The sequence below is a fragment of the Coffea arabica genome, chromosome 4e (assembly GCF_036785885.1).
Source record: "Coffea arabica cultivar ET-39 chromosome 4e, Coffea Arabica ET-39 HiFi, whole genome shotgun sequence".
NCBI lineage: Eukaryota > Viridiplantae > Streptophyta > Magnoliopsida > Gentianales > Rubiaceae > Coffea > Coffea arabica.
Genome location: NC_092317.1, coordinates 3365741 through 3390142, shown reverse-complemented (window position 1 = coordinate 3390142; position 24402 = coordinate 3365741). Strand labels below are relative to the sequence as shown.

The 24402-nt window shown below is 37.3% G+C and overlaps 4 protein-coding genes across 5 annotated transcripts; 2 read left to right on the top strand and 2 right to left on the bottom strand.

Moving 5' to 3' along the window:
• Positions 1-3469: 3469 nt before the first annotated feature.
• LOC113741708 (PX domain-containing protein EREL2) lies at positions 3470-9905 on the top strand. Of its 2 annotated transcripts, none has more exons than XM_027269304.2 (10): positions 3470-3968; positions 4911-5021; positions 5366-5464; positions 5690-5776; positions 5975-6083; positions 6203-6933; positions 7826-7990; positions 8072-8314; positions 8635-8853; positions 9454-9905. In XM_027269304.2, the coding sequence occupies exons 1-10, from the start codon at positions 3747-3749 to the stop codon at positions 9706-9708; spliced, it is 2241 nt and encodes a 746-aa protein (XP_027125105.1). In that variant the 5' UTR covers positions 3470-3746; the 3' UTR covers positions 9709-9905. The 2 variants fall into 2 exon arrangements, with proteins under 2 accessions (XP_027125105.1, XP_071903291.1); XM_072047190.1 differs by having other exon boundaries at positions 3830-3968; positions 4859-5021.
• A 294-nt stretch (positions 9906-10199) lies between these two features.
• On the bottom strand, positions 10200-15535 carry LOC113741709 (signal recognition particle subunit SRP54 2). The gene is made up of 9 exons (XM_027269305.2): positions 15095-15535; positions 13754-13853; positions 13362-13515; positions 12642-12792; positions 12383-12531; positions 11913-12013; positions 11632-11789; positions 11020-11134; positions 10200-10895 (listed from the first exon to the last, which is right to left on the bottom strand). Exons 1-9 carry the CDS (start codon positions 15323-15325, stop codon positions 10558-10560), a joined length of 1497 nt encoding a protein of 498 aa, XP_027125106.1. The 5' UTR covers positions 15326-15535; the 3' UTR covers positions 10200-10557.
• Positions 15536-16071: 536 nt separating this feature from the next.
• On the top strand, positions 16072-16925 carry LOC113742657 (uncharacterized). Its single transcript, XM_027270546.2, has 2 exons — positions 16072-16497; positions 16598-16925. The coding sequence occupies exons 1-2, from the start codon at positions 16126-16128 to the stop codon at positions 16778-16780; spliced, it is 555 nt and encodes a 184-aa protein (XP_027126347.1). The 5' UTR covers positions 16072-16125; the 3' UTR covers positions 16781-16925.
• A 223-nt stretch (positions 16926-17148) lies between these two features.
• Positions 17149-24011, bottom strand: LOC113742656 (uncharacterized). The gene is made up of 11 exons (XM_027270545.2): positions 23558-24011; positions 22659-22727; positions 21945-22037; positions 21065-21183; positions 20569-20764; positions 19461-19636; positions 18998-19127; positions 18652-18812; positions 18332-18423; positions 18013-18109; positions 17149-17435 (listed from the first exon to the last, which is right to left on the bottom strand). The coding sequence occupies exons 1-11, from the start codon at positions 23876-23878 to the stop codon at positions 17390-17392; spliced, it is 1500 nt and encodes a 499-aa protein (XP_027126346.1). The 5' UTR covers positions 23879-24011; the 3' UTR covers positions 17149-17389.
• Positions 24012-24402: the final 391 nt, after the last annotated feature.

Below are 24402 nucleotides of genomic sequence, written 5' to 3'. Positions count from 1 at the left end.
TGATGTTGGTATATGAAAGATACTCATCTGAACAAGCAATTTTTTAGCAACAATGAACGAAAACCAGGAAAGTTCTACCGCAAAAATAAAAATGAATAGGCACCAGAAAATTCAAAGAGGACATTACCGGCCGGGGACCGTTCAAGAAGATCTCCAACTGTTTTCACTTTTTAATTTCTGCCTTGCTTTAGCTTGTTTAAGTTCACAAAGGGTCTCACTTGAAGTGCATGAACGACAAAAATAAGGCCAAAAACAGCTGAAATAGTACTGCAACAATTTAGTTCTAGATGATGGACAAACAAGATGTAGAGGCAAGAGTCAAGATCAATGATCACGACAAATTAAGACCCACAAGACTCTGGAATGGACAAGTCCAAATTTTGTTCATAATAACATTGACGCTACAATGCAGCATAAAACTTAGTTGAAAGGGAAGATGATTAAACAAAAAATGAAATAACGATTTATCGAAAATTTTGGTTTACATATTAAGATTCTTTAAAACACCACACAAGGATAGTAAAATTACCAGGGTTAGCTGTTCAACATAAAACCGTATACTGCTAAACTCCAGCAAGTTGGAGAAGAAGATATATATAGGAAGTTGGATCGCCGCTAAGATAAAATCATGAAGTCCTAATGTGCCTTGTTTTCCCGTAGCTTTCTTGAGCTTCTTGATTAGCTCAAAGAGTTAGGATAGCAGCTAATAGAAGTTCAAGAAAGCTGTGGAAAAGCATGGCTGGACTTGCAGCAGCTAGCCCTCCGGTCTTCAATGCTGTAGAACAACATGACTCAATTATATTGGAGCATGGAGATGAAGGTGGTGTGGAGAGAAACGGACGTGATACATATGATCATCAGGACCACCTCTAGCCTGTAGGAATACGCAATCTGCATTACAGCTTTAAAGAATGATGGCAGAGTGGAGAGAAGAGTGGCCTGTAATGTAGGGTTCACTTCCACAGCAAAAAGTTAAATGCACGTATATAACAACTTAGTAGGATTCGGTGCCTCCACAGCCAGAATAATTCCTCCCCGGTATTCCCCCGGTTACATGGGCTCGCTCCTTTTCTCTGTCTAGATCTATATATTTTCTACTTTATTTTTTTTTTTTTTTGGTTGCGGAAAAAACTTAAGAGGCAAAAGAAAGTTGTGTGTGGAGAAATTGAGCGTTGCCAAAAAGTGTAAGGATTATTGTTAATTTTGAGTGTAGGGGTAAGGGTAATCTAACATCTATGCTTTTTTTTTTTTTGGAAATAATAAGTTTAAATGAGTTCGATTTTGACTCCCATTAAACATCAAGACATACAAATTATTAGTCGCTTATAAGATTTTAACAGTTCGTCAATTAACACAATTCTTATACTAACAGCAAAACTCGAACACGCAATTTTTATGAGAAAATAACGCAAGTAAGGACAACTGCCCAGACTAAATGATTGACATGCCATACGTGCGCATATATATATATGGGTTTGAGATTGAGGGTCCGGCTGGGCAAGGTGAATAGAGCATTCTAAACTTAAGAAGCTGCAGATGAATACTTTAATTTCAGCAGTTAGACTAATTGGTTTCTCTACTATAGTATGCATGTAATGTTGCTCTTGAATGCATTGTCTCATCTATAAGCTAGTTCCCATCCATGTGGTAGTCGGAGCTGGTGGGCACAAATACAATACGTTGCTATTACTTTCGTTACATCAGTCAATCTTCTTCTCTTTTTTTCTTTTTTGCCTAGCCTGCCTTCGAACTTGTCATTAATTACGTAACGCAATTCACACGAGTTTGTGATCTTCGTCAGCTTGTCATGTATCCACCACTGTACATGGTACAATTATTAGTGATTGTGGTGGAAAGGACGTAAGAAAACCAGAGTACCACTACATTTATGTTGGGTTGCTTTTGGTGAAAGGGAGACGAGGCTTGATGAAAATGTATTGGAGAAAATCTTTTTTTTTTGCCCCTCGAGTCTTCTCATCCCTCTCTACACTCTCTTTATCTCTAGTACTATCAGGATTTGAACCCTGAACTTAACATCAAGAAAAAATCTAAGAGCCCTTCCTTAATTTTTTAAAATTTCATTTACATATTGTTTGTTTGCAGGGATTTGGACTTTTTTTTTGCACTGAATATAGAGCATTGAAACATACTTTCTATGTAAATGTTATTTATATGGTGCAAGCAGTGTTTTGAAAATCGGATTGGATCGGTCGATTCGACCAGTTGAACAGCGAACCGGCCTTACCTTCAATTTGGTTCAACAAATAACCTAAAAAATTAATTGAATCGATCATATTTGGTCAAGAATCGGTTGAACCGATCAAACTACAAATTGAAAAGTTTTTCGATTCACTCTATGGTCCGAGTTTTAACATATTGGTGCAAGTTATGATTCTTCAAATATTGTGGCAAAGATCAATTCTTTCTCAATCGCATGTTCCATGTTAGTTTCATACAAAAAAAACATGGGATAATTTCAAAAACCTTTCCTACTATTTGGAATAGGTTGATAATATTATAAAAAGTTAAAAATAAGAGAACTATATGAGATTTCTCGAAGTTTAGAAGTACCGAGTGATATTGTTATACACATTAAAGGGGGTTTTTGAAATTGTCCATTAGCCTCCTAACTAAAACCATATTTTCGTACTAAAACATTGACTTAGCTGATTTATTATGGTTATCTCCATACCATTTAAAGGTGGATGAGTTGCCATCATGACTATGAGTGTTATCAAGTCGACTTAAATTCTTATGGTACCATATTCAGGTTCAAACTCAAGCATTGTTTATGCTATTTGAGCTTGAACCCAAACTCGAACAAGTAGTAAGCTTGACACTCAAGCTCGACTAAAGACCACAGAGTACACATGTTGTGCACAACTCGGATAAGCTTGAGTTCTCAAACTTTATTTTTTGATAAATTTTATAACTCTCCTACCTATGAATGTGATTTTGCAATAAATAATTAAATCATTCATATTATTTGATAGGCTTCAATAAGTACTCGAGCCTTCAATAAGTACTCGAGTCTTAGTTTTCTCTACTCTTCCTAAACTAAAATACTTTATTAAGAATTCGATTTGAATTTAATCAATATCAAGTTCGAATAGGGCATTAGACCGAGCTTCTCTCGATTTTGAGTTAAATAACTTGATTGATTTACATCTCTCGTCATTACGGTTAAGTTGTACCACCTAATAGCCAAAACCACACCGATTTACACAAACAGGTCATTTTAACTGTTTGCACTAGTAATTTTCGTTTAGCCTGATAAAGGTCACATCTTCTACAAAATTTTCTGACAACGTTATTAATGCGCGAAGTGCCAAGTAGAACAAGAGGCATATGTCGCCCATAGGGTATTATTTTGGATAACTTATTATTTATAGGTATTACTAGTATTTTATTTGTATCATAAAACTTTTTTTAATTATATATATATTTTAAATACATTACTGCTACGGTGTTCTTCCAAACACAGCCAATTTATGAACAGTTGTTAGCCATATTTTGGGAGCAAGTCATCTCCTTTTCCCCAGTCAGAGCTATTATGGTACGACTATTAATGCACCAGGTACAACACCCCACTCGAGTCCTTGTGATGACAGTAGCCAACTACACCTGGAAATATCAGGTATAAACCCCGCTTTGAAGACGTTGAACGTCGGACAGACACCGGCACACTTGGCGTCGAAAACCCAACACCACCAGAAGGAGCAAGGCGACGACGGGGGACGAGGACGATGAATATGTATGGAGGACACCACGATTACTCGCTCTACCTATTCGATTTGGGCGCCACCGATCCTACTCTCATCGAATCTCTAGCTCTCCATCCCACAAGACGACACAGTTTCGATGAGAACAACAAGAGTAGGGGTAGTCCGCCCCCGAACCAGCACCGACACGACGGTACTTCGCCGCTCCCATTAGGCATGGATTGGAGCCCTCCCCCTCGCATTTGGGTACTAAGCTATTATTACTCTGGTGAATTATGACTGTGTTCTGATGTAATTCAAGATTGGACCTTTTCTTTTCCTGGATTTTATTCAAGATTTCTATTTTTTTCCCTCGGTTTAACTTTTCCGTTTCTTATCTGGTTTTGTCTTTCGGTTTTTTGGAGCTCAAGATTGACTGGATAGGCAATTGAGAATCAGAAAGTTAGAATCTTTTCATTTAGGAAGCTATATGCTGGTAGATTTTTGTTGCTGCGGTAAATTTTTATTGCTGTTGGGTTATTGGGGCCCAGCCGTGAATGGGTAACCAATTTAGAAGAAGAAAGTTAGAATCTTTTAACATTTGCACGAGCTAGCCGAAATTTTGTAGTTCTTTTGGGTCGTTGGAACTCAACCGTGGGACGATAGTAAATCGAGAATCACAAAGTTAGAATCCTTTAGCATTTTCAAAAGCTAGTTGTGGGTAAGTTTTTACTTGAAAATTTTTCCTTTTTCGTGTTTTGTGGCCCTAACTTTTCCTTTGTGCTGCCAAATGATCTTCAAAAGTCAGGGAACCTTTATTAATTAAGCTTCCAAATGCTGCTTCAAACAGGCTCTTCAATGCCTAGATTAATATAATACTTTTGCATACCGTAAAATTACACCATTATAGAGTCTATCCTTCATGCAAAAGGTCATTTGAATATTCGCCACCATCATAATTTTTCCTACTATTTCATTTGGTATAGTGACATACTTGAACTTCTGCTGGTGAGGTTTAGTTGCTCGAGTGCAGGCCATAATTGGCTACTTTAGGATGACTTTTAGGGTGATTTGCTGTATGATCTTCTTTTCCCCCTTTTATACTGGCTCTGATCTTGAGCTCAACAGTTTAATTTTCTGTGTAAGATTATTTTCAGAATTCAAGACATGCCTTTAGTAACAGCCAGCCCTATGTGTGTGCTGTTACAGGAAGGACGGAACTCTGTTTGGCCACACGACTTTCGTACAGGGTGGAGCTATTGCGTCACAGTTCCTTCTTGGACTATCATACCAAAAGGCAGAGGTTTAGATCCTACTGTGGTATATAATCTTCTTCATTATACTTCTATCACAGGCCATATTTGGTTTTTAGTTGGGAGTTACCTTTAATTTGATGATTCTACCCTAAATGATTATCTGACATCTGTTTTGAGATCATTACTTTAGCATTTTTTATTTTTTACCTATTTTATGTTTCCCCAACCCCTTCTGCTTGGATGTCCCTAATCAAATGAATGCTTAGAAGGGTATGGGACAACTTTATGTGATTTACCTATGTAATTATATGATGCAAAAGTTGTCTGCCTTTATATGCATGGATCGCAGAAAAGCTTTTTACATATGGTTGGTTACTGTTATTGTGGGTTAACATTCATAAATGACAGTTCTACAGGGTCCAAGTTGGTATCCAGTCACCAGAAGGATCTACTACTTTACGAGGAATATTAAGAAGATTTAGCGATTTCTTGAAGCTATATTCTGATGTGAGTCAAATATTTTCATCAGGTCTTAAGATGTTTATGTTGTATCCTCTGAAGAAGTGATTACTGAACACGGTTAAATACTAAAATTCGTTACTGCTTCAAGGCTTGGTAAATGGAGTCATATGCTGTACTATGGAAGATTTTAAAATCATTTGTCTATTCTAGTATGGGACCTTGAGTCGTTTTAAAACCTGAATAATTTTTTGCTAAACTTTTCTTTTGCAGCTTAAAAGGGCATTTCCCAAGAAAAAGTTGCCCCCAGCTCCATCCAAAGGGCTTTTGAGGACAAAAAGCAAGGAGCTGATAGAGGAAGTTAGTAAAATTTTACTTTTGTTTCTTTCGAATTTTTCTTATCTTTGATTTACCATTCTTGGGCTTGTATCTTGGTAATGGATAGGTATTACATGCACATATATCTTATTTAAACAGATATCTTTCCAGTTGGAAGCTATTATGGTTTCATAAACTCATTTTTGGATATCACTCTTAAGTTAGTTGTCTTTATATCAGCGTAGGTGTTCTTTGGGGGATTGGATTGAAAAGTTGCTGTCTGATATTGATTTGTCGAGGAGTTTTCCTGTTGCGGTCTTTCTTGAGCTTGAAGCGGCTGCAAGGTCGTGTAGGTGTTTTGAACATTTACCTTTGATTGTTCTTTGGTTTTTTGTTTTCTTGTGCATTGACCTAGTTGACAAACTTTTGGCTATACTGATTTCTCTTATTTATTATGATAATTTTCAGCATTCTATGAGGCAAATCAGAGTGCTTCAGATGCAAATTCACCTGCTACTTTTTTTGTTCCCGCCGATCAAATTTTGAACTATTCAGATGGTTCTTTAGTTACTGGTTCATCATTTGCATCAGATTATGGGAATGATTCTAGTTACAAGGCATCTGAGCTTGGGACAGCAAGGCATGGAATGGAAATTCACCATGAACTTGGCATGGGTAATGCATCATATGAACCAGAAATCACCAGTGCAGCAATAGCGAGTGTCGAGGATGGCGGGTTCTCTGTGAATAATTTGAGGCCTTCAAAGAAGCCTATTGAAGGGAATGAAAAAGGTTTCCATCATAACATGACGTTGATTGACAAGGATACTGTGACAGACCACCACATGCTTAAAACAGGTGCTTCACAGTTTATAGCTAATAACGAAGACAAAATGGAACCTCTTTCTGGAACTCAAAATCTGAGCAATGCTAGGACACTATCGGGAGATAGTATTGAAAGTGACGCAAGTTCTGTAGTGCTTGAACGTCCTGATGGTTCTGGTGCTGCACAAATTGATGTTTTGCTCACAAGCTCAGGACATGATGTATCAATTGTTCTTCCAACTGAAGAACAGAATAAGATGAACAGAATTCTCAATACTTTAAAACAAAGGCTAAATATAGCAAGGACAGATGTAGAAGATCTCACTGCAAGATTAAGTCAAGAGCTTGCTGTCAGACAATATCTTTCAACAAAGGTATTTTCCAACTTAACTTTTTCATACACGGACCGAAAAGCAATAGTATGCAAATATGTTGAAGATTAAATCCCAATCAATTTTGATATAGGAATCCTTTAGGAAATAAGATGTAACTTCTCCTTGTTGCTTCTAGGAATCTTCCATGACTTGAGATGTAATTACTTTTCACTTATTTCCTGCCAGAGTATTGTAGATTTCTTTTTTATTCTTGCTGGATTTTAAATTAAAATGTTATGGATAAGTTTGTTGAAGTTTGTCAGTGGAGGAAAATGATTTAAGTGAGCTAAGAGGCAAGGGTAAAAACAAAGCGACCTCCCTTGTGGGTGATTTAGAGGAGAAATGTCTTGGAGACCCTTTCAGGTTATTGGACACTTAGCCATAGTTGTTTTGTTATACATATTGCAGTTCATCCCAGCTTGCGTAGACTCTTTGACAGTATTTGCTAGCTTGGATATTTTTTTCCCCGCCACGCGGGGGGGGGGGGGGGGGGGAAGGGTCCGGGGACCAAATAGTCCATAGCTCAAATATATCCGAGCAGTCCTAGCGTTACTTGAACTTTTCGCTGATTATGTTTACTTGGTTTGGTTTTTTCCTTTTCTTTTGCTGTCTTTGTTTTTTTTTTTTTTTTTTTTAATAATTAACACTTGTGAAGTTGGAAATTAATTTTTTTAAGCTCATGGAATAACTATGACGCTTTTCAAGAAATGCTTCATTTTGCTGTTGAATTCTCTTTCATTAACTTATTATTCATTTTGGTCCACCGTGTTAGCCTGACAACTACATATATTCTGTCTGAAAATGATGTCTCACTATGAGTTCTTGGAGTTATAATTTCTGATGGGTTCAGAAATTTGTCCTGTTGAAAACAGTGCTTGCTTTGTATTTCCAGGTGAAGGATTTAGAAACTGAACTTGAAACCATGAAGCAGACTGGAGAAGAAAGCTTGCAGCAGGCAATCATAAATGAAAGAGAAAGAGTTACTCAAGTGCAATGGGATATGGAGGAACTTAGGAGAAAGTGTATAGAGATGGAGTTGAAGTTGAAAAGTGAACAGGTGTAGGTTCTTTGTCTCTCCTGTCAAAACTTTGAGATCTTAATGTTTTTAGCAGTACATGACTTGACCATAAATGTTCAGGAGGAGAAGGGTCTTCTTGAAACAACCAAAAACTCCATTGTCCTTGACAATGATAGGTTGCGGCAGGAATTGGATGTTGCCAAGGAGCAGGTTGAGAATCTCCTAAAACATCATGAAGAATCAGAAACGAAATCCAAATTGGACCTAAAGATCCTTGCTAAGGAAGTCAAGTCTCTTCGAAATTCTCAGTTAGAGTTGAAGCAGGATCTTGTTAGGTTGGCAAATGAAAAGATTGAAGCAGAGGTAGTATTATGGATCATACTTTTTTTGTGCATTTGGGCTCAACAAGTATCAAGGATTTCAATTTTGTTGTCCATACATTTGATGTAGAATTTGGAAGGATTTGATGGAAAAAAACATAAGTTCCTTTTTAAATGAAAGGGTATAGGAAATTTCATGTATCAACATAGACATGGCCCATTTAGGATAGATGAGCTGTGTTGTGTGGTTCATATATAAGCATCCATTTCCTTTAATCCTTTTATCTTCATGTGATTTTCTGATGTTTGTTAATGTATCTGGTATCCCATGGATAATAAAAAGGCTCATGATTACTGTTTCAGAGGATTCTTCAGGAGGAAAGGCAAAGAAGGGAACACTCTAATGCTGCTAATGCGAAGCTGCTGCATGAGTGTGAAGTTCTCCGCAGTCGACTTGAAGAGTGCAGTGTTAATTTCCTAATTGAAGAAGAAATTAAACTCTCCATGGACACTTCATCTCCTTCTGAAGCAATTGATATATTGGGTACATCCGATAATCGAATAGGTCTTCTGCTTGCGGAGGTATGTCCTACACCTTTAGGTTGGTTTTATGGTATATTGGAGTCAGTTGTGAGCAAAGTCTCAGCAGTCATGATTTAATCGATCTTTCATGTTGGTAATATAGGTGTCAAGTAGGCGACTTAGCTAACTATTATAAGACAATGTAACACACAGAGGGATGGCTCCATATTCACGTTTCATTCAGGCATGCTTTAGATTATTTTGGTGAGGCACAATAACAGAACGATTCCGAGGTGCTAAAATAGCAAATGAAGACGTCTGAATCTTATACAGCTGCATGCTTGGTGGTTTTGAAGAGATTGTATACATGGTTAAGATTCTAAACATAAAAACCACCTGCGTGCTTGTGAAAAATATGGTGCTAATACCTAGTTTGCTTTCTCCTTAATCATTTTAAAGGGTTTTTGAATTCATAAATAGAAGTTTAATGGAGAGAGAGAGGGTGCAAAGTCAGTCTATCTTATTAATCTGGAAATTTAGCTGGATTTTGTACTTTTGGTTTGTTGGACGAGAAGCTTTAAATGTTTTTGAGCGACATATTGGTCAGTTAAGGAGGATGATAGCTTTTGTAATCTTAGCTTGTCTTCCTGAATCAAACAGGCACAGCTCCTTGCAGAAGACGTTGAGAATATCGTCACTTCTGCAAGTTCCAGTACAGCTGGCCGAGCTACAAGAACACGGGATGATGAATTGAGGAAGATGCTGACAGATGTGTTCATCGACAATGCTAGTTTACGAACCCAAATTAACTCTATTCTTCGCTATGCTCTTGATAAATCTCCTGATAAATCTGAGAAAGATGCTGAAGAAACCTCCTCTAGAGAGAGCGTTCTTTCAAAATTTTTAGAACGGTGATTTGATTAATGTATAGTCCGGGCCATCAATACCATGCATATATCAGACGCTGAAGACGTCTCCGAGCGTTTCCTGGATGTGATATACTGCTTTCCTGAGCTGTGTAGCATATTAGTCATGAATAAATAAGTGAACAATGCTACTATCTTGTAATTACAAATTGCAGTTCCAGATGAATCATATGGACTAATATGGCAGCTCATAGTCTGAATACTTGCTGAAATGGGGAATTCAAATGGTTAGGAACATAGCTTCGTGTTGCTTATGAAACATTAGATGTTTGTAGATTGCTTTTGAGCCTTGATTGACGAACTTTGGTAGGTAAAAAGAACGGTTGAAAAACTCGGGAACGCGTAGCTCATTTCTTTCTGCAGGTGAAATGGCGCAACTGATGAGCTTAATTACCCAACTGATGACTCAATGAAGCCCTAAAAATTCAACACTGCTTCCTGCTTCTGTTAACTGAAGAGACCGCATGCAGGCATCCCTACTTCATTGAATGTTCTACATGTTAGTAATTGAAAAAGAAAAGTTGAGACACATCTTAACTTTAAAGAGGTATCAGACCAAAATAATCTAAACCTATTCCATGGGGCCAAAAAAAAAAGCTTTCCACTAAATACATACAAAACTGAAAACCCAGTTGCTACAGAGGTATAAAACAGGGAGATCCTTCCGTCATTAAAAATTCAATTACTCCATCACCCTTGCGTGATTATCAAAAACTGATGCGCAGAGAGTAACAAGAGACGACCAGGTGCTTCAGAGTCACAATGGCCGTCCTCTCAACTAAAACCACTTAGCATGTGAAGACAGATCAGTCACCCATTTGTCCAAGATGCAAAGGAACTACTTATCTCCACCTCCAAACATCCCCATCATCTCTTTAGCAGAGCCCATCGAGCCCATTTGCTTCATCAAGTTTTGCAGACCTCCCATCCCACCAATCTGCTTCAGCATCTGAGGTGGGAGAACTTTGCTCATGTGCTGAGCGTTCATATTTCGAGATAAGGCACTCATTTCTCCCTTCTTTGGGATTTTGAGTCCTTTCATCTTGCTCCAGATCTTGGCAAGGCGCTTGTACTCTTCGAACATTTCCATCACTTCTCTTACTTGACGACCAGACCCCCTTGCTATCCGCATTATCCGTGATTCATTGATTAACTTGGGATTGGAACTATCCAACTCTGCAGTAAACAACGGGAAAAAAAAAAAAGACCATGGTGAAACAAACTTGCATGAAATTCTTCATAGAAATATGTATTCAAGGGCAGACTAATTCCAATTTCCAACCTAACATAATAAACATACCTTCGTTCGTCATTGAATCCATCATTGTCATGTAGCGTTTGATCTTTGCCTGGCTTTCTTTTTCATGACCTTTTGGCATCAACTCTGCACTAAATCCTGGGAGCATTGAGAATACCTACAAGAATCAAGCAAGTCATAAGAGCCACTTTCAGAAAAGGTCAACTGAAGAACAGAAATTATTTACAAAAGTAGCTTCTTGCTCTTTTTGTTCCTGTCTGTAGGCAGGGTGGAAGGAATTTTGTGGATGATAATGTAAGCCAATAGGCCGTGATTCCAAGTTTTCATTCAATACCATTCTAATCCATCCTAGAGGGAATAAACATCAAAAGAGCCAGCTGTATCTGAATATGCGTAAATGGAAATAGCAAAAAAAGTCCAAAAAGAACAATTTCTAAGCATTTCAATAGGATTGCTTTAGAAGGTTATGTTGTCATTCTTGAACAAAAACTGGCCTTCAAAAGTGTTGACTGAAACTCTCACTGCTTCTGCATGCTTCCACGTCCAAAGTGAAATGGTTTAACCACTGATTCTCTCAAATTGAAAGGCTATTCTTACTTCTGAAACTCATCCAAATAACTCCAGATACATATGGTGAAACAAGAAGAAATAAACCTGTCCAATTGGTCCCATTTTCAGTATGTTCTGGAATTGCTCGTACATAATCCTCAATGTGAAATTTCCTTCAGAAAGCTTTTGAAGCAGCTCAGGCTGTTGATCCATTGGGACAACTTCATGAATTTTGTCCATGAAGCCAGACCAGTCACCCATGCCTAGAGCAATTAAAATTATGAACATCAATTGTGAGCCATAACAGGGTAGCCGAGAGATAGTTCAACAGAAACATTGCAAAGGCAAAGACAAGTATATCAGACTACAGGAACAGAATTACAAACCTAAAAGACGGCTTACGAATGGTTTTACATCAAAAACTTCAAATTCATCCATATGTTCACCAGTCCCAATAAATATGACAGGACTTTTAGTAGCTGCAACCCTGCACATGGAAAGTAGAAAAGTCATCACTTCATTACTCCATGAAACTGTACTACCAGCATCTCAATGAGGAGCGTCTAGGTGCATTCTAAAATTAGACAAATCAAGCAATACTTTTATTTATTTATTTATTGTCATTAAATATGTCATCTTTTCTTCCTTGAGAGTAACAATGAGCTTTGTTTAGGTTTCTGCAGATTCTAGTTTTGTTAGCCCACTAAATATCATCATCTACGTAGTCTTAGTATAAAAAGGATGACCCAGCTAACTTCACAGAACTAGTTTTCCAGCAAATGAGAAAATTATAAATGTCTCAAATGACCAACAGATAAGTCCGTATCCAAGGAAAACGTATGAAGTCTGCACTTACGCACTAAGAGCACCACCTCCCTTTGCATGACCATCCATTTTAGTAACAATAACAGCTCCAACTGCAACACTTTGCTTGAATGCTTGGGCTTGATCAAAAGCTGCCTGACCGATACTGCTATCCATGACAAATATAACAAGATCTGGATTCTGAAACCATCAGATATAGAAATTAAGCAAGTTCCAGTTCCTGAAACCTTCAGGAAGGAGAAATTTGGATCTTCAAAAACATATAAACAATGGAGAGTAGAAAAACACACAGTTGCTTCGGAAACTTGACGCATCTCTTCAAAAAGGGCTGCTTCCTGTTTGTGGCGTCCACTGGTGTCAATAATTATAAGATCACAGTTTTCCTTCTTGAATCTTTCAACACCTTCAACTGCTATTTTAACCGGATCTGACTCCATGTAGCTGTTATAAAATCAACACATGCACAATGAACTCCTAGCATAAGCAGTGAAAGAGCAAAAAAAAAGTGAAAAGCAAAGAAAGAGCAAGATCTAACCCTAAACATCAATTGCCAAAGTACTCAATTTGAGCATTCAATTAGATTATTCCTTTAAAGAATTGATGCATTAAAAAAATTGAACAATGCTCAAACTTCAATCTCAACTAAAGCAATGTCACAACATGTATGGATTAAAAAAAATGAATAATAAAAAAAAACTAACAATCAGAAGATATGAGCTACTAAAAAGGTAATGAGAGCCCTCTTCATCAATTGTCTTCCACTAACTAGTTAGAAAGAGCAACAAAACCACAAAAGTTTCAAGTGAGCAAATGATACATAATTTCATTTATCTAAACCATATATCTGGTAATTAATAGCAACTTAATGACATTTCGTAGAAATCTTGGCAAGAATTGTGCCATGGAAATGGAAGGATTATGTAAGCTCATCACAATCTAACATTACAACTGTATGAAGGCCCTAAATCAATGAAAAGACACAAAGTTTGATACTTTAGTGGAAAAGGTACCTTCCATAAAAGGGGATTTTAGCTTTTGTTGCATTTTGCTTCAACTGATCAAAAGCACCAGCCCTAAATGTATCAGCACATACCAAAGCAGGTTTCCAGCCCTTCTTCTGGTGGTAGTACGCGTATTTTGTACATGTAGTAGTTTTGCCCGACCCTGTGAATTATTCATGAAATGATCATATGTATCTCATCAAAGAAGAGCACAAGCAAAAGAACCTTCTGCAATGACAACAATTTGAGAGATCTAGACGAAGAAAGTTAGCACGATAAAGAATTTCACTGGAGCCAATCAACCACATGATATTAGGATAGATCCAACAGCTGATAAAAAATGTTTCAAGTTAGTTAAGTAAGACAGAACTCAGAAGGCATCAGTCAAAACATTCAAGTACCTTGCAATCCTACAAACATTACGATACTCGTTTTGCCTTTCTTAGGGGTGAATGAAGGTTTTCCGGGATCCAGCATCTTGCAGAGCTCATTAAATATCGCCTACAAACAAGAAAACCATCCTAAAAAATCAGAAGATGGTAAGAAAGAAAAAGAAAGAGACAAAGGCTGAATGCAGAGGGACTGTTGTCAGACAATGTTAACCCAGAAGAAAAAGAAAATATCAAGTCAATGCATCTTGTAAAAGTCATCAAAACTTGGTAGACAACTCGAAATATAAGGAACCAATCTTACAAAGCAGTCCTTTTCCAAGCAACTCTACAAAGTAATTGCATAATTTCATATGAATGGCATGCAGAATCCCATCCTAGATTAGCAAATTTAATCCCTCCATACAAGATGCTTTCACTTTTGACCCCCAAAAAGTTCTAGAATGTAATAGAAACGATTCAAAAAACTAATGGAATCCAAGAAGAAAAAAATTGAAGTAATGGAAAGATCTCATAATGAATTTTTATACAGAGCACAATACATCTGCTCTTGATCTTATATTGAGAAAACAAATACTTCCACTCGAATTCCATTCCATTTGTATATTCATTATTGTTCAGCCTGCATGCCGTTAAAAGATGTAAATGGAGGGATGTAAATTTCCAAGTTAACCCTTGAAGCCTTGTTTGATAGCAGCAAGAATGACACATCGAAAGCATCATATCTATTACAAAATATTTTAATATCATTGTACAAATTTGTCAGTTTCATACAAAATCAAATCAGAAACAGTCCCAAGTCCACAAGACAATAGCTCTTCAATTTCACCTGGCAAAAGGTCCACCCGTAGCTTAAACTGCTTCTCTACGATCCACAATCAAATATTATGCTCTATAACCAACACCAAAAACAACAAAGACACTGCTTTTCCAAGCAATAAAACCTCATCCGACTGTCACCCACCTAAACCAATTCCGCAGTCACCACCCTTCGCAAATATACACTCAACCTGACCTCAACCGAAATTTGTCCTCTTCTGTTTTCCTATTTTTCACCCCTTAACGAATGATTGAGTCCAATTTCAAACCAGCACCCTCAAAATTCAGTTCTTGGACCCAAATCATTGCAAAATAAATTCCCTTCTTTTCTTCTGACTAAATTGAAGCATTCATTCAATTCAGTAATCAACTAATTTCTTTTTGCTCACTCCTACGATTCTCCTCCTTTCATTAACAATTTTATCCCAAACTAAAAAAAAATCATATAAAAAATAGAGAAAAGGCCACAATTACAACACCAAAACTATAGAGACAAAACCAAATTAATAATCACGGACTAGAAATGAAATATACCTGCTGGATAATCCTACGCTTATTGTGACCAGCAGCGAGGTCATCCAGATTGACGATCTTTTTAATATTAGTCTGCATATCTCGGACAAGTTTGAATTGAACATCGGCTTGAAGCAAAGCCCTGGTGATCTCGTTGAGGCATTCGTTAAGAACTTTTTCATCGATGATTGTCGCATTGCTCATCTGCTGAAGAGCACGCGAGATGCTCGATCCTAATTGCGCTAACACCATCTTTACTGCTTTGTTTCAGGTTTCCCCCCAAAAAAAGAAGAAAAGGCTAATTTGATAAAAACACTAGCAAAATTGATTGACTTTATTAAGGAAGTAGAAACAAGGATTGTTTATTGGGAGAATTCAATCCCAGATAGACGGAGAACTACAGAACAATCTGGTATTATTTAGGGTTGGGGATCAGCAATAAAAGGTTTCACCACCGCCGGTGAAGAGAAGAAGAAAGTAATGAAACGTTGGAGACTTTGGAGCGGAAAAACTGAAACGGGATAAAAGTGATGGACTGGGCCTGTGAGTTAGGCCCTAGGGAGGATTACATATTGGGCCCCCAATTTCTGGTGATGGGTACATAGCCTGATTAAAAGAAAAAATCCTGTGAGTTAGGCCCTAGGGAGGATTACATATTGGGCCCCCAATATCTGGTGATGGGTACATAGCCTGATTAAAAGAAAAAATCCTGGATTTTTTATTTTTTATTTTTTATTTTTACCCAGCATTGAAAGGAAGGGTGTGATTAAGAAGAGAGGAAGAGGAAAAAAGATTTGAACTCAAACTCTAAATTTTGAGATTTCAACTTTAATCAGTGCCTAACTTTTTTTTTTTCAAAATATCATTTCTTTTTTTTTTTGTCAAAAAAAATATCATTTCACTTAACTGTCAAAAGAAATGCGTATGCTTAAATAGGAGATTGTTTGGTACATATGGCATAAAACAAATGTACTAAGTACAATACGGGGAGGCAATTGAACATAACTCTATTTTTATCCACACTTTTTTTTTTTTTTTTTTGGCAGGAAGAAATGTTGGTAAACGTTGGATCGCTATTAGCCAAGGGGAAAGCAAATTTCCACGTTAGGCTCTCAGGCCAAGCCGGAATCACATCACAGTTAATTCCTGTCCACATAACTGCTTTTTCTGTTGCCTGTTGGTACGTCGAGTTGACGGATATGGCAGCCGTGGCTTCTGCAGCCGCTCCACTAGTTCTAAAGAGTTGCTCCCCGGCTTCCAAAAACCCACCTCCAAATGCTATCAGAATTGCCTTTGCCAACCCAAATACATGCTCTACCAAAATTTCCAAGACCAGCGCCGGTCTGGTTCGAGCTTTAGAGTCTGAAAGGGAAGAAGCAAATTCCGACAAAGATAACCCTGATGACATTGCATTCTTGTCCCAGGTTAGTCCACTCCACCCCACCCCACATCTTCATGCCCAACTCAAACCTCTACAGCACCTTTGGTTTAAAGCTAACCCCTTTGTGTTCTATTTTGAGTTAGGAAGATTTGAACTACTTGGTTAAGCTGGGAGGTGGTTCTGTGGCGGGTGCGGCTGCAATAAAGTATGGAAGTGTTGTTTTTCCAGAGATAACAAGACCCAACATTATTGAGGCTCTTGCCCTAATTTCTTTCCCTGTCATTGCCGCAGTCTTGCTTTTGATCAGGCAAAGTCGTTCACAGTGAAGCGTCTGACTGACGTCTTTTGCCGTAGATATGAAATGTTTTTCTTGCTACTCGTTTCTCCATCGAGAGGAACTTAGAGAGGAGGAATATATTGGTTAAATGTGTTCTTTAGAAATAAACCGCTGATTTAAACTTTACTGCAAAATTTCTGTCTTTTTACATGCAGTAAGAATTCAACGTGGATGCCACGTCCTTCAGGTTTACTTGACCGTGATATGTTGAATTAGTCAAATTTTATTTGTTGTAACGATGTAACAATACGCTTTCCGGCCAGGCAGAGAATGTAGCTGCTGTTCAATATGCACAATTCTACATATGAATTGATCACAATGAGAAGCAGTTCCTCTCAGCTGAATCCAGCTCTAATAGTCTCGAACTAAGTGTAATTGCAAGCAATGTAGATTTACAGGGTTCACCCAAAAAAAAAAATAAAAGAATGGCAACTAGGGTTTTCCTCAGTTTCTTCAACAGAGCTTGAGAAAGATTCAGTTCGAAGCAAACAATGCCGCACCGTCCATCTTTGCTTGTTAAGCGAGGCGCCCAAAGCATAGGATATGCGTTGCAAGAAAAAGCAGGCACCTAATGGGACTCTCCTGACCACAAGGATGACTATAGGTTGTCTTTCAACCATTTTAGTGCTCCATTTGCAACAGACCTGCAACCACAGAATCATGCACAAGTCAAGATAACATTTCAAGATATGTGGCGTTCAAGGCATAGTTAACAAGGCAATAGCATTCGAAGACTTCAACATTCAATTATTGAACAAGTTAAAATGACTCAGCAGCATAAAAGATCACGAGAAAGCATGTTTATTTCCACAACTCATGATAACAGCAAATTCAGTTATAGCAGACACTTACTGACAATTTATTGAACTGAACAAGATTCTGAGGAAATATTCTTGACAAGATAACTTCATAAACTAGAGAAATTGGATTAAGAAGTCTGGAAATTAACTGATTAGAATGGGTTTGTCCTATTCCCCAGCTATCAACCATGTTGGTCATTTGGCTACCTTAATATGCTGGTAACTACATAAAACAAGCCAGCTAGTTAACAATGTAAAAGAGAACACGACAAACCCAGAATGGCAGGGAAGAATTGAAAGGTCTTACAAGAACCGTCTCTCAACGGTACTAACCACTTGCTGAAAGCATAACAATGTGGGCCAAATTCTGAAAAATTAGTATCTACGACATAATTTTACAAAGTACAGGGAAGGAATTTACCCAGCAAAATCTGTAAACTTCTTCCACAAGTCGTTCTGTTCTTCGGATTCCTCACTATTATTCGTAGCAGAATCTGTTTCGCTTTGTACAGTTTTAGCTGTAAGGTATAGCAATATTATCTGTTGTTAGAATCATCTAAAACGATGGCAGCTAAAGTGCATTTAGCATGAATAGGTACAAATGGTAATAACACTGTAAACTCAGCAGCCAGGAACATCATGGGTTGTTCATCAGCTGAATAAAAGGAATGAAAGGCCCACAGAATAACGGCCTAAGAGAAGCTTCGTCTTCTGTCCAATAGATTATAATCAATACTTACTGGTTTGCTGAACGTTAGGGCGAGTTTTTGAACGTTTGCCAGGTTTACTACTTAGAGAAGCAAGTTCTTCAAGCAATTCACGTTCTTGTGAACTGTACAACCAAAGAACATTAAACAATAAAATGAACCATTATGACAGCAGAATAAAGACGTAATGAGGCCATTGTTTTTTTTAATTAGAAAAAAGTCTAGCTAGGCTAGTATGCATTCCTGAAAAAGCTTTTTTGTGAGCATGAAAGTACAACATTCTCACAAGACCATCTAAGACAGTACCAGAGACATAAAAAGTTAGTAATCATGAGTTAAGCGTCAAAGGATACCTTATCTTTTTTGGTATACTAACTTTAACGGTGAACAAGTGATCACCGCGTATTGATGGCCTGTTCAATTTAGGTGCACCTTTTCTTGCCAAGACAAGAACACCCCCAGGCTGAGTGCCAGGAGGAATTTGGAGATCAGTAAGCCCTTCAACCGTTTTAACCTATAACAATACAAGGACCAGACTGATTGTTATCATTTTTAGCCACAAATAAAATTTTTCAAAAGAGACATGCTGATGTTTAAGCAAAACTAGCAGTCACCACAGCGGATGTATACTAAACACCCTGTCCATGGGCATGATTAAATCTATATGGTACACTTAATAATCATCAAGAGTAGGTGTACCTTGGTAACTGTTCCTAATATAGCATCCAAATAACTAATTGAAACAGTAGAAGAGAGATTTATGCCATCTCGTTGAATCTCTGGTATCTCTTCAATATCAAGATATACATAAAGATCTCCAGGTGGTCCTCTGCAGAAAATTAAAGGGGAGGATTCAACAGTCAGAGACAAGCACATCCAAGACATCATCTCACTCTGCATCATCCTTTTGTTATATCTTTTGAAGCATTAACTAGAATGTGTAAAGGGCTATAATCTTAAAATGTTCTGCAGTTGACCTTCACAATGCATCTAAAGAAACCAGCTTGATACGTAATGGTGACTACCCTAATTTTAGATGTTAAAATAACAGTGTCATCAAAATCTAAAACAAAAGGAATCGCATAAAAAAACTTTCTCATGAGGTATAGCCAGTACAAACTACAGGTGCACAATAACATAAACTATAATTCATCAATCATACCCCTTTGGTCCAGCATCACCCTCTCCAGCAACTCTGAGAATACTGCCCTTGCCGACTCCAGGAGGAATTTTGACTTTGATATCTTTCTTCACTCGAATCCGCCCCTGACCAGAACATTTACGACAGTACTCAGAGATCATTTCACCATTGCCGCCACAATTTGGACATATTGAAACCTGTACGGTTGTAATGATAAAGTAGAGTTACTAACTGCCATAAGGGGGATAATAAAGCCAGAGTATCAACAGAGGAATTTGAAGACAAGTTGCGCAAAGGTAGATGATAACTGCAAATAAAAGGCAAATGCATATATATGATTTCTATTATTGCTCAACCCCAAAAAATTATACATCATTATTGCCAAACCCCACATAAACCTCCAAAATATGAACCATATATTTTCATTCTTTTGTACTTGAAACTTCCAGTTTCCAGAGTGTATGTCATTTAAGCAGATTGATCATTAGTCTCTCCTTGGATAATTATCTGAGACACATCTCCTTTCTTTACTTCAGGTGCTCCAATCAGTATTATTGACTTCCAACAACAATGCCCTTGCATGGTTGACATTGAGATTTAGTCAGTTCCTTTTGAACTTTTCATTTATCCACATATCGTTCAGCAAATTTTGTTCTTAGTGCCAGCATAAGGACAGGGTAAAATGAACTTCAAAAATGAAAACAATGAACTTGAGAAAATTGAAATTACTACAGGCGATGGAGTTATTAGAAAAGAACTGGCAGATTTAGGTTTAAAGCGCACATTCAACACTAAAATTCATCAAACATGATGAAAAGGCAATTTTTTTCCACCTCCGCATTCTCAATAATGAGCTTCTTTTAACGGCACCATGACATGACTGCAAAGATGTTACTTAATCCTAGAGTATGGACTGAAACTGAAGAAAATGATCCTTAGTATATCTGATTAATATAATAAGTAGAAACTTCATAGTTCTATTGACAAAGCATACACCACTAGTTATTTCACTATACTTGAATGCATATAGATAGACAAGAAAACATTTAGATAACAGGCATGCATTGTGTTTATATACAGAGCAACCGGTATACATTCCATTCGTCGGGAAGAAAAAGTATTGAAATACCTGCGAAAACATTCCAAAAGGTGTTTGTTCAGTTCTCATAACCTGACCACGGCCACCACATGTTGAGCATATCCTCATTTTAGAGCCTGTCTTTGCTCCAGTACCAGCACAAGCTTCGCATGTCTCAAGGTGAGAAAGCTCAAACTCTTTTTCTGCTCCAAATATAGCAGCTGAGAACTCGAGTCTTATGTCATAACTGAAATTCACCATGTCCATGAGTCGACTCAATTAAGGAATGCTTAACATATAGCACCTCATGAAAGATATACTAAACAGCAGACAGATGGAAGGCAGAGAAGCAGAATAGACATAAAACTTGGCATATGGAACACGTATCCTTTTATCAGTCAAAATCAATTGAAGACAACGCTAAATTAACATACTTCAAAGAACCATCATGCAGAAAAAAGGTGGAAACTTTACACCATAGGGCCATAAAAAAATATTAGCCTGCCAGGAGTTCCATAAAATTAACTGCAGTAATTCATCATCTTACCGTAAATCTTCACCTTTAGTGACAGTACTTCGCTGACGTGTTCCAAAACCAGTTGCATCCATTCCAGGGAAACCCATACTAGGTCCGAAAAAAGTCTCAAATAAATCAAAAGGGTTTGTCTGTTATGTGATCAAGGAAAAAATGTCAGATCAAAGTAGTATGATGATGTGGTATAATCACATACATCTCTTTCATGTTGATCTCATGGTTTATCATAACGAATGGATCCACTAAATGCTTATGAACCATCTATTAATCTAATTTTAATTATGGTGATGTCCTATTCCTTTAACTTGAAAGTAAGTAAAGTAAGTGCATCAGAAACATTATCTTGAACCATTATTGAAATTGGAGCACAAACAGAAGGTGAACTCTGAACCTAAAATCATAAACCTGTATCTAAGAGCTCATAACTATGAGAAACTGAAAAACATTATAGAAGACATTTGTTCATGTAATACTTCACTGCAATAAGACTAGGAAAACATCTACCAATAGTATATACATGTTTTTATCTTTTGACTGATCAGCGAGAGAAGAAAAGGCCTTTGAACAGAAGGGTACATTAGTTTATTGCTATACCAAATGCCAGGAAACTCTGCACTCATATGGAAAGAGTAGAAAAAGATCCCTAAGCTAGAATAGGAGAAATCACATCGTCACTAATTTGTTAGCAATGTAAACAGAGGACATCACATCACCAAAGTGATACATGACCATGATATACACTTTGGGAGTAAGATGAAGCGTAAATATATGCCTCTCAACAAACTTTGCAATAAGATGAATGGTTAATAGATGCCTCTCAATACAAATTATCGAATTAACTTTCTTATATGAACAACTTCGAAATCTAAAAAACTAGAATTTCAGTGAGTACCGTATAAGCCCCTGCTTGTCCCCCCATAGAACTATTAACTCCAGCTTCACCATATTGATCATATAAAGCTCTCTTTTTGTCATCTGATAGCACCTGACCATGTTACAATTCAGAGTCCGCCATTTGATAAGCGGCAAAAAATGTAAAGCAGGGAATGAATCAAACTATCATTCTTTAAGTTGTGCCACGATATTGCTCCAACTATTTTGAAACAAAATAACATGTGCAATTCTCTCCTAATAGTCAGCAGCCAACAAGAAAAAGATGCTTTCGGGATTGAAGTGTTCTAGTGCATAATTATCATTCTCCAATAGCAGAAGGAAAATTATGAATAAAAATAGAGTTCATGGTTGATATCATGATAAATACATTAGTTCATCCACGTCAAATTCTTTATAACATTAGTTATATCCAAATAAATGAATAGAGAAACATACAATCAGTCACGTATTGAATATTACTGCAATAACTCGTCAGTCAAAAGCAGTTACAATCATGAATTTCAATTTAACCCTTCCATTTGCAAGAATTGTAAACAATACCTCCACTGCAGTTTATAATCAGACAAATAATACTTAAAGAAGGAAGATTTCATGCACCTCCACAATTGCAAGTCAATCACACAAAAAGGTGGAGATGATGGAAAAAATGTGAAACTATTCTGATTCCTACAATGAAATTCTACAAAAGGAAGTTGTCAGCCACACTCCTCACCTCATATGCAGCACTGATCTCCTTAAACTTCTCAGTTGCTCCAGGTTCCTTGTTTACATCAGGGTGGTACTAAAAAAAAGTCATATGTCACATCACTTCATAAAATGCAAGGGATGCAAGCAATCCCAGATGTGGTTTTGTAAAGTCAAAGCAAGAAACTAAGAGAGGAACATAGTCAATGATCCTTGCATAAGCACAGATAGTTCTGCATGTTTGATAGAATAGAAACACACCCATGACAGAGGAAAGGAAAAAAAAACTTGTAATATCGATCAATCAGGCAGCTAGATGCAGCTGTCTGCTGTGCTAAATTTAAGTTTAGAAAAGAACATAAAGAATAAGAAAAAGCAACTTCCTGCTTAAAAACAATCGACAATGACTGCACAATATGGAAAGTGAAAAGGCTTTGGTTTTTTTTTTTTGGGCCGGGGGGTTGTTGTGGGGGGGGGGGGGAGGTTGGGACTAGACAAGTGAAAGATGAGTTACTTTTCATTTCAACAAAGAAAGCTGGAGGAAGATATGCAAGGAAGCTCTAACTTCATTTGCCACAAATTTTTGAAATGGAAATGCACAAAGCCACTAACTTGTTCTTATAACTTGGCACCTAATCTGCATCAGGATTTCCTCCATTGGACCATAAATAGATTATGATAAGTTGGGATGCATAGTCAATTACTAATCATAAACTGCTATAAACTTATCAGATTGATATGCAATAGCGTAACTTCACCTCATTGCTACTAAGATCAAAATTCCCACATGCACATTAATAGATAAATGAAGATCTACCTTCAATGAACCATGGAATCAGAACTTTTGACAAACCCGATAGAGTAAATGTAAGTCATAGAGAAACAAACTTACAAACGCATAAAAATGACTTGAGGCCAGTTGAGTACCTGCCGAGCTAACCTCCGATAAGCGGCTTTAATTTCCTTACCACTAGCAGATTTTGAGACCCCAAGAGTAGAGTAATAATCAGCTGCAGCCACAACCAATCTTCCAAACCGCCTTGCTGAAATCTTCTTGCTGAACTGAGAGGAAGAAGAAGATAAGGAGACAGAGATGAACTTCTTGTGACTCCGCAAATGGGTCCCACCAGCAAGAAACGAAGATGAAGATGAAGAAAATGGGAAGACTGGGGCAATCCTGCTTTGCGGAGGCTCAGGGGACGATAGAGTGAGGGTTGCAGAATTCGCCATTACAGCTGCAGGGTTCATAGTAGAAATGCAATCAAAGCGTTTGATGTTTGTCCTAAGAGAAATTGAAGAAGCCGGTGAAATTTTTAATTTTGGTCATATTTTTTTGTTTTGTTTTGTTTTTGCCTTTTCCTTGGAGAAATGGGACAACGTTTTTTCTATGGACGGAAGAAGGTTTACTGGAAAGGACGGGAAAAGATGTGGTGCGGGTACGCGCTTCGGCGCTTGGAACTCTCGCGTCCTATTGTCAACGTGTTTACGTAGGTTAAAACATTTTGGGGAGAGTAAAAAGGAGGAGTACCTTACTAAAACAAAAAGTATTCATTTTTTTTTTTGTTTGCCAGAATTGTATAATCTTCTGTTTAGCAGGAATTACAAGTAGGTTGTCTTAAATTTAAAATCTATGTCTACTGTAATGTTTTAAATTCAAAATCTCTTACTCATAAAAAAAAAGTCTATTATATTATTGTGTCATTTTTTCACATTTAAAAAAAAATTCTATTCCGGTGGACATTTTCACGACAAATGTAAACTAACAGATAATC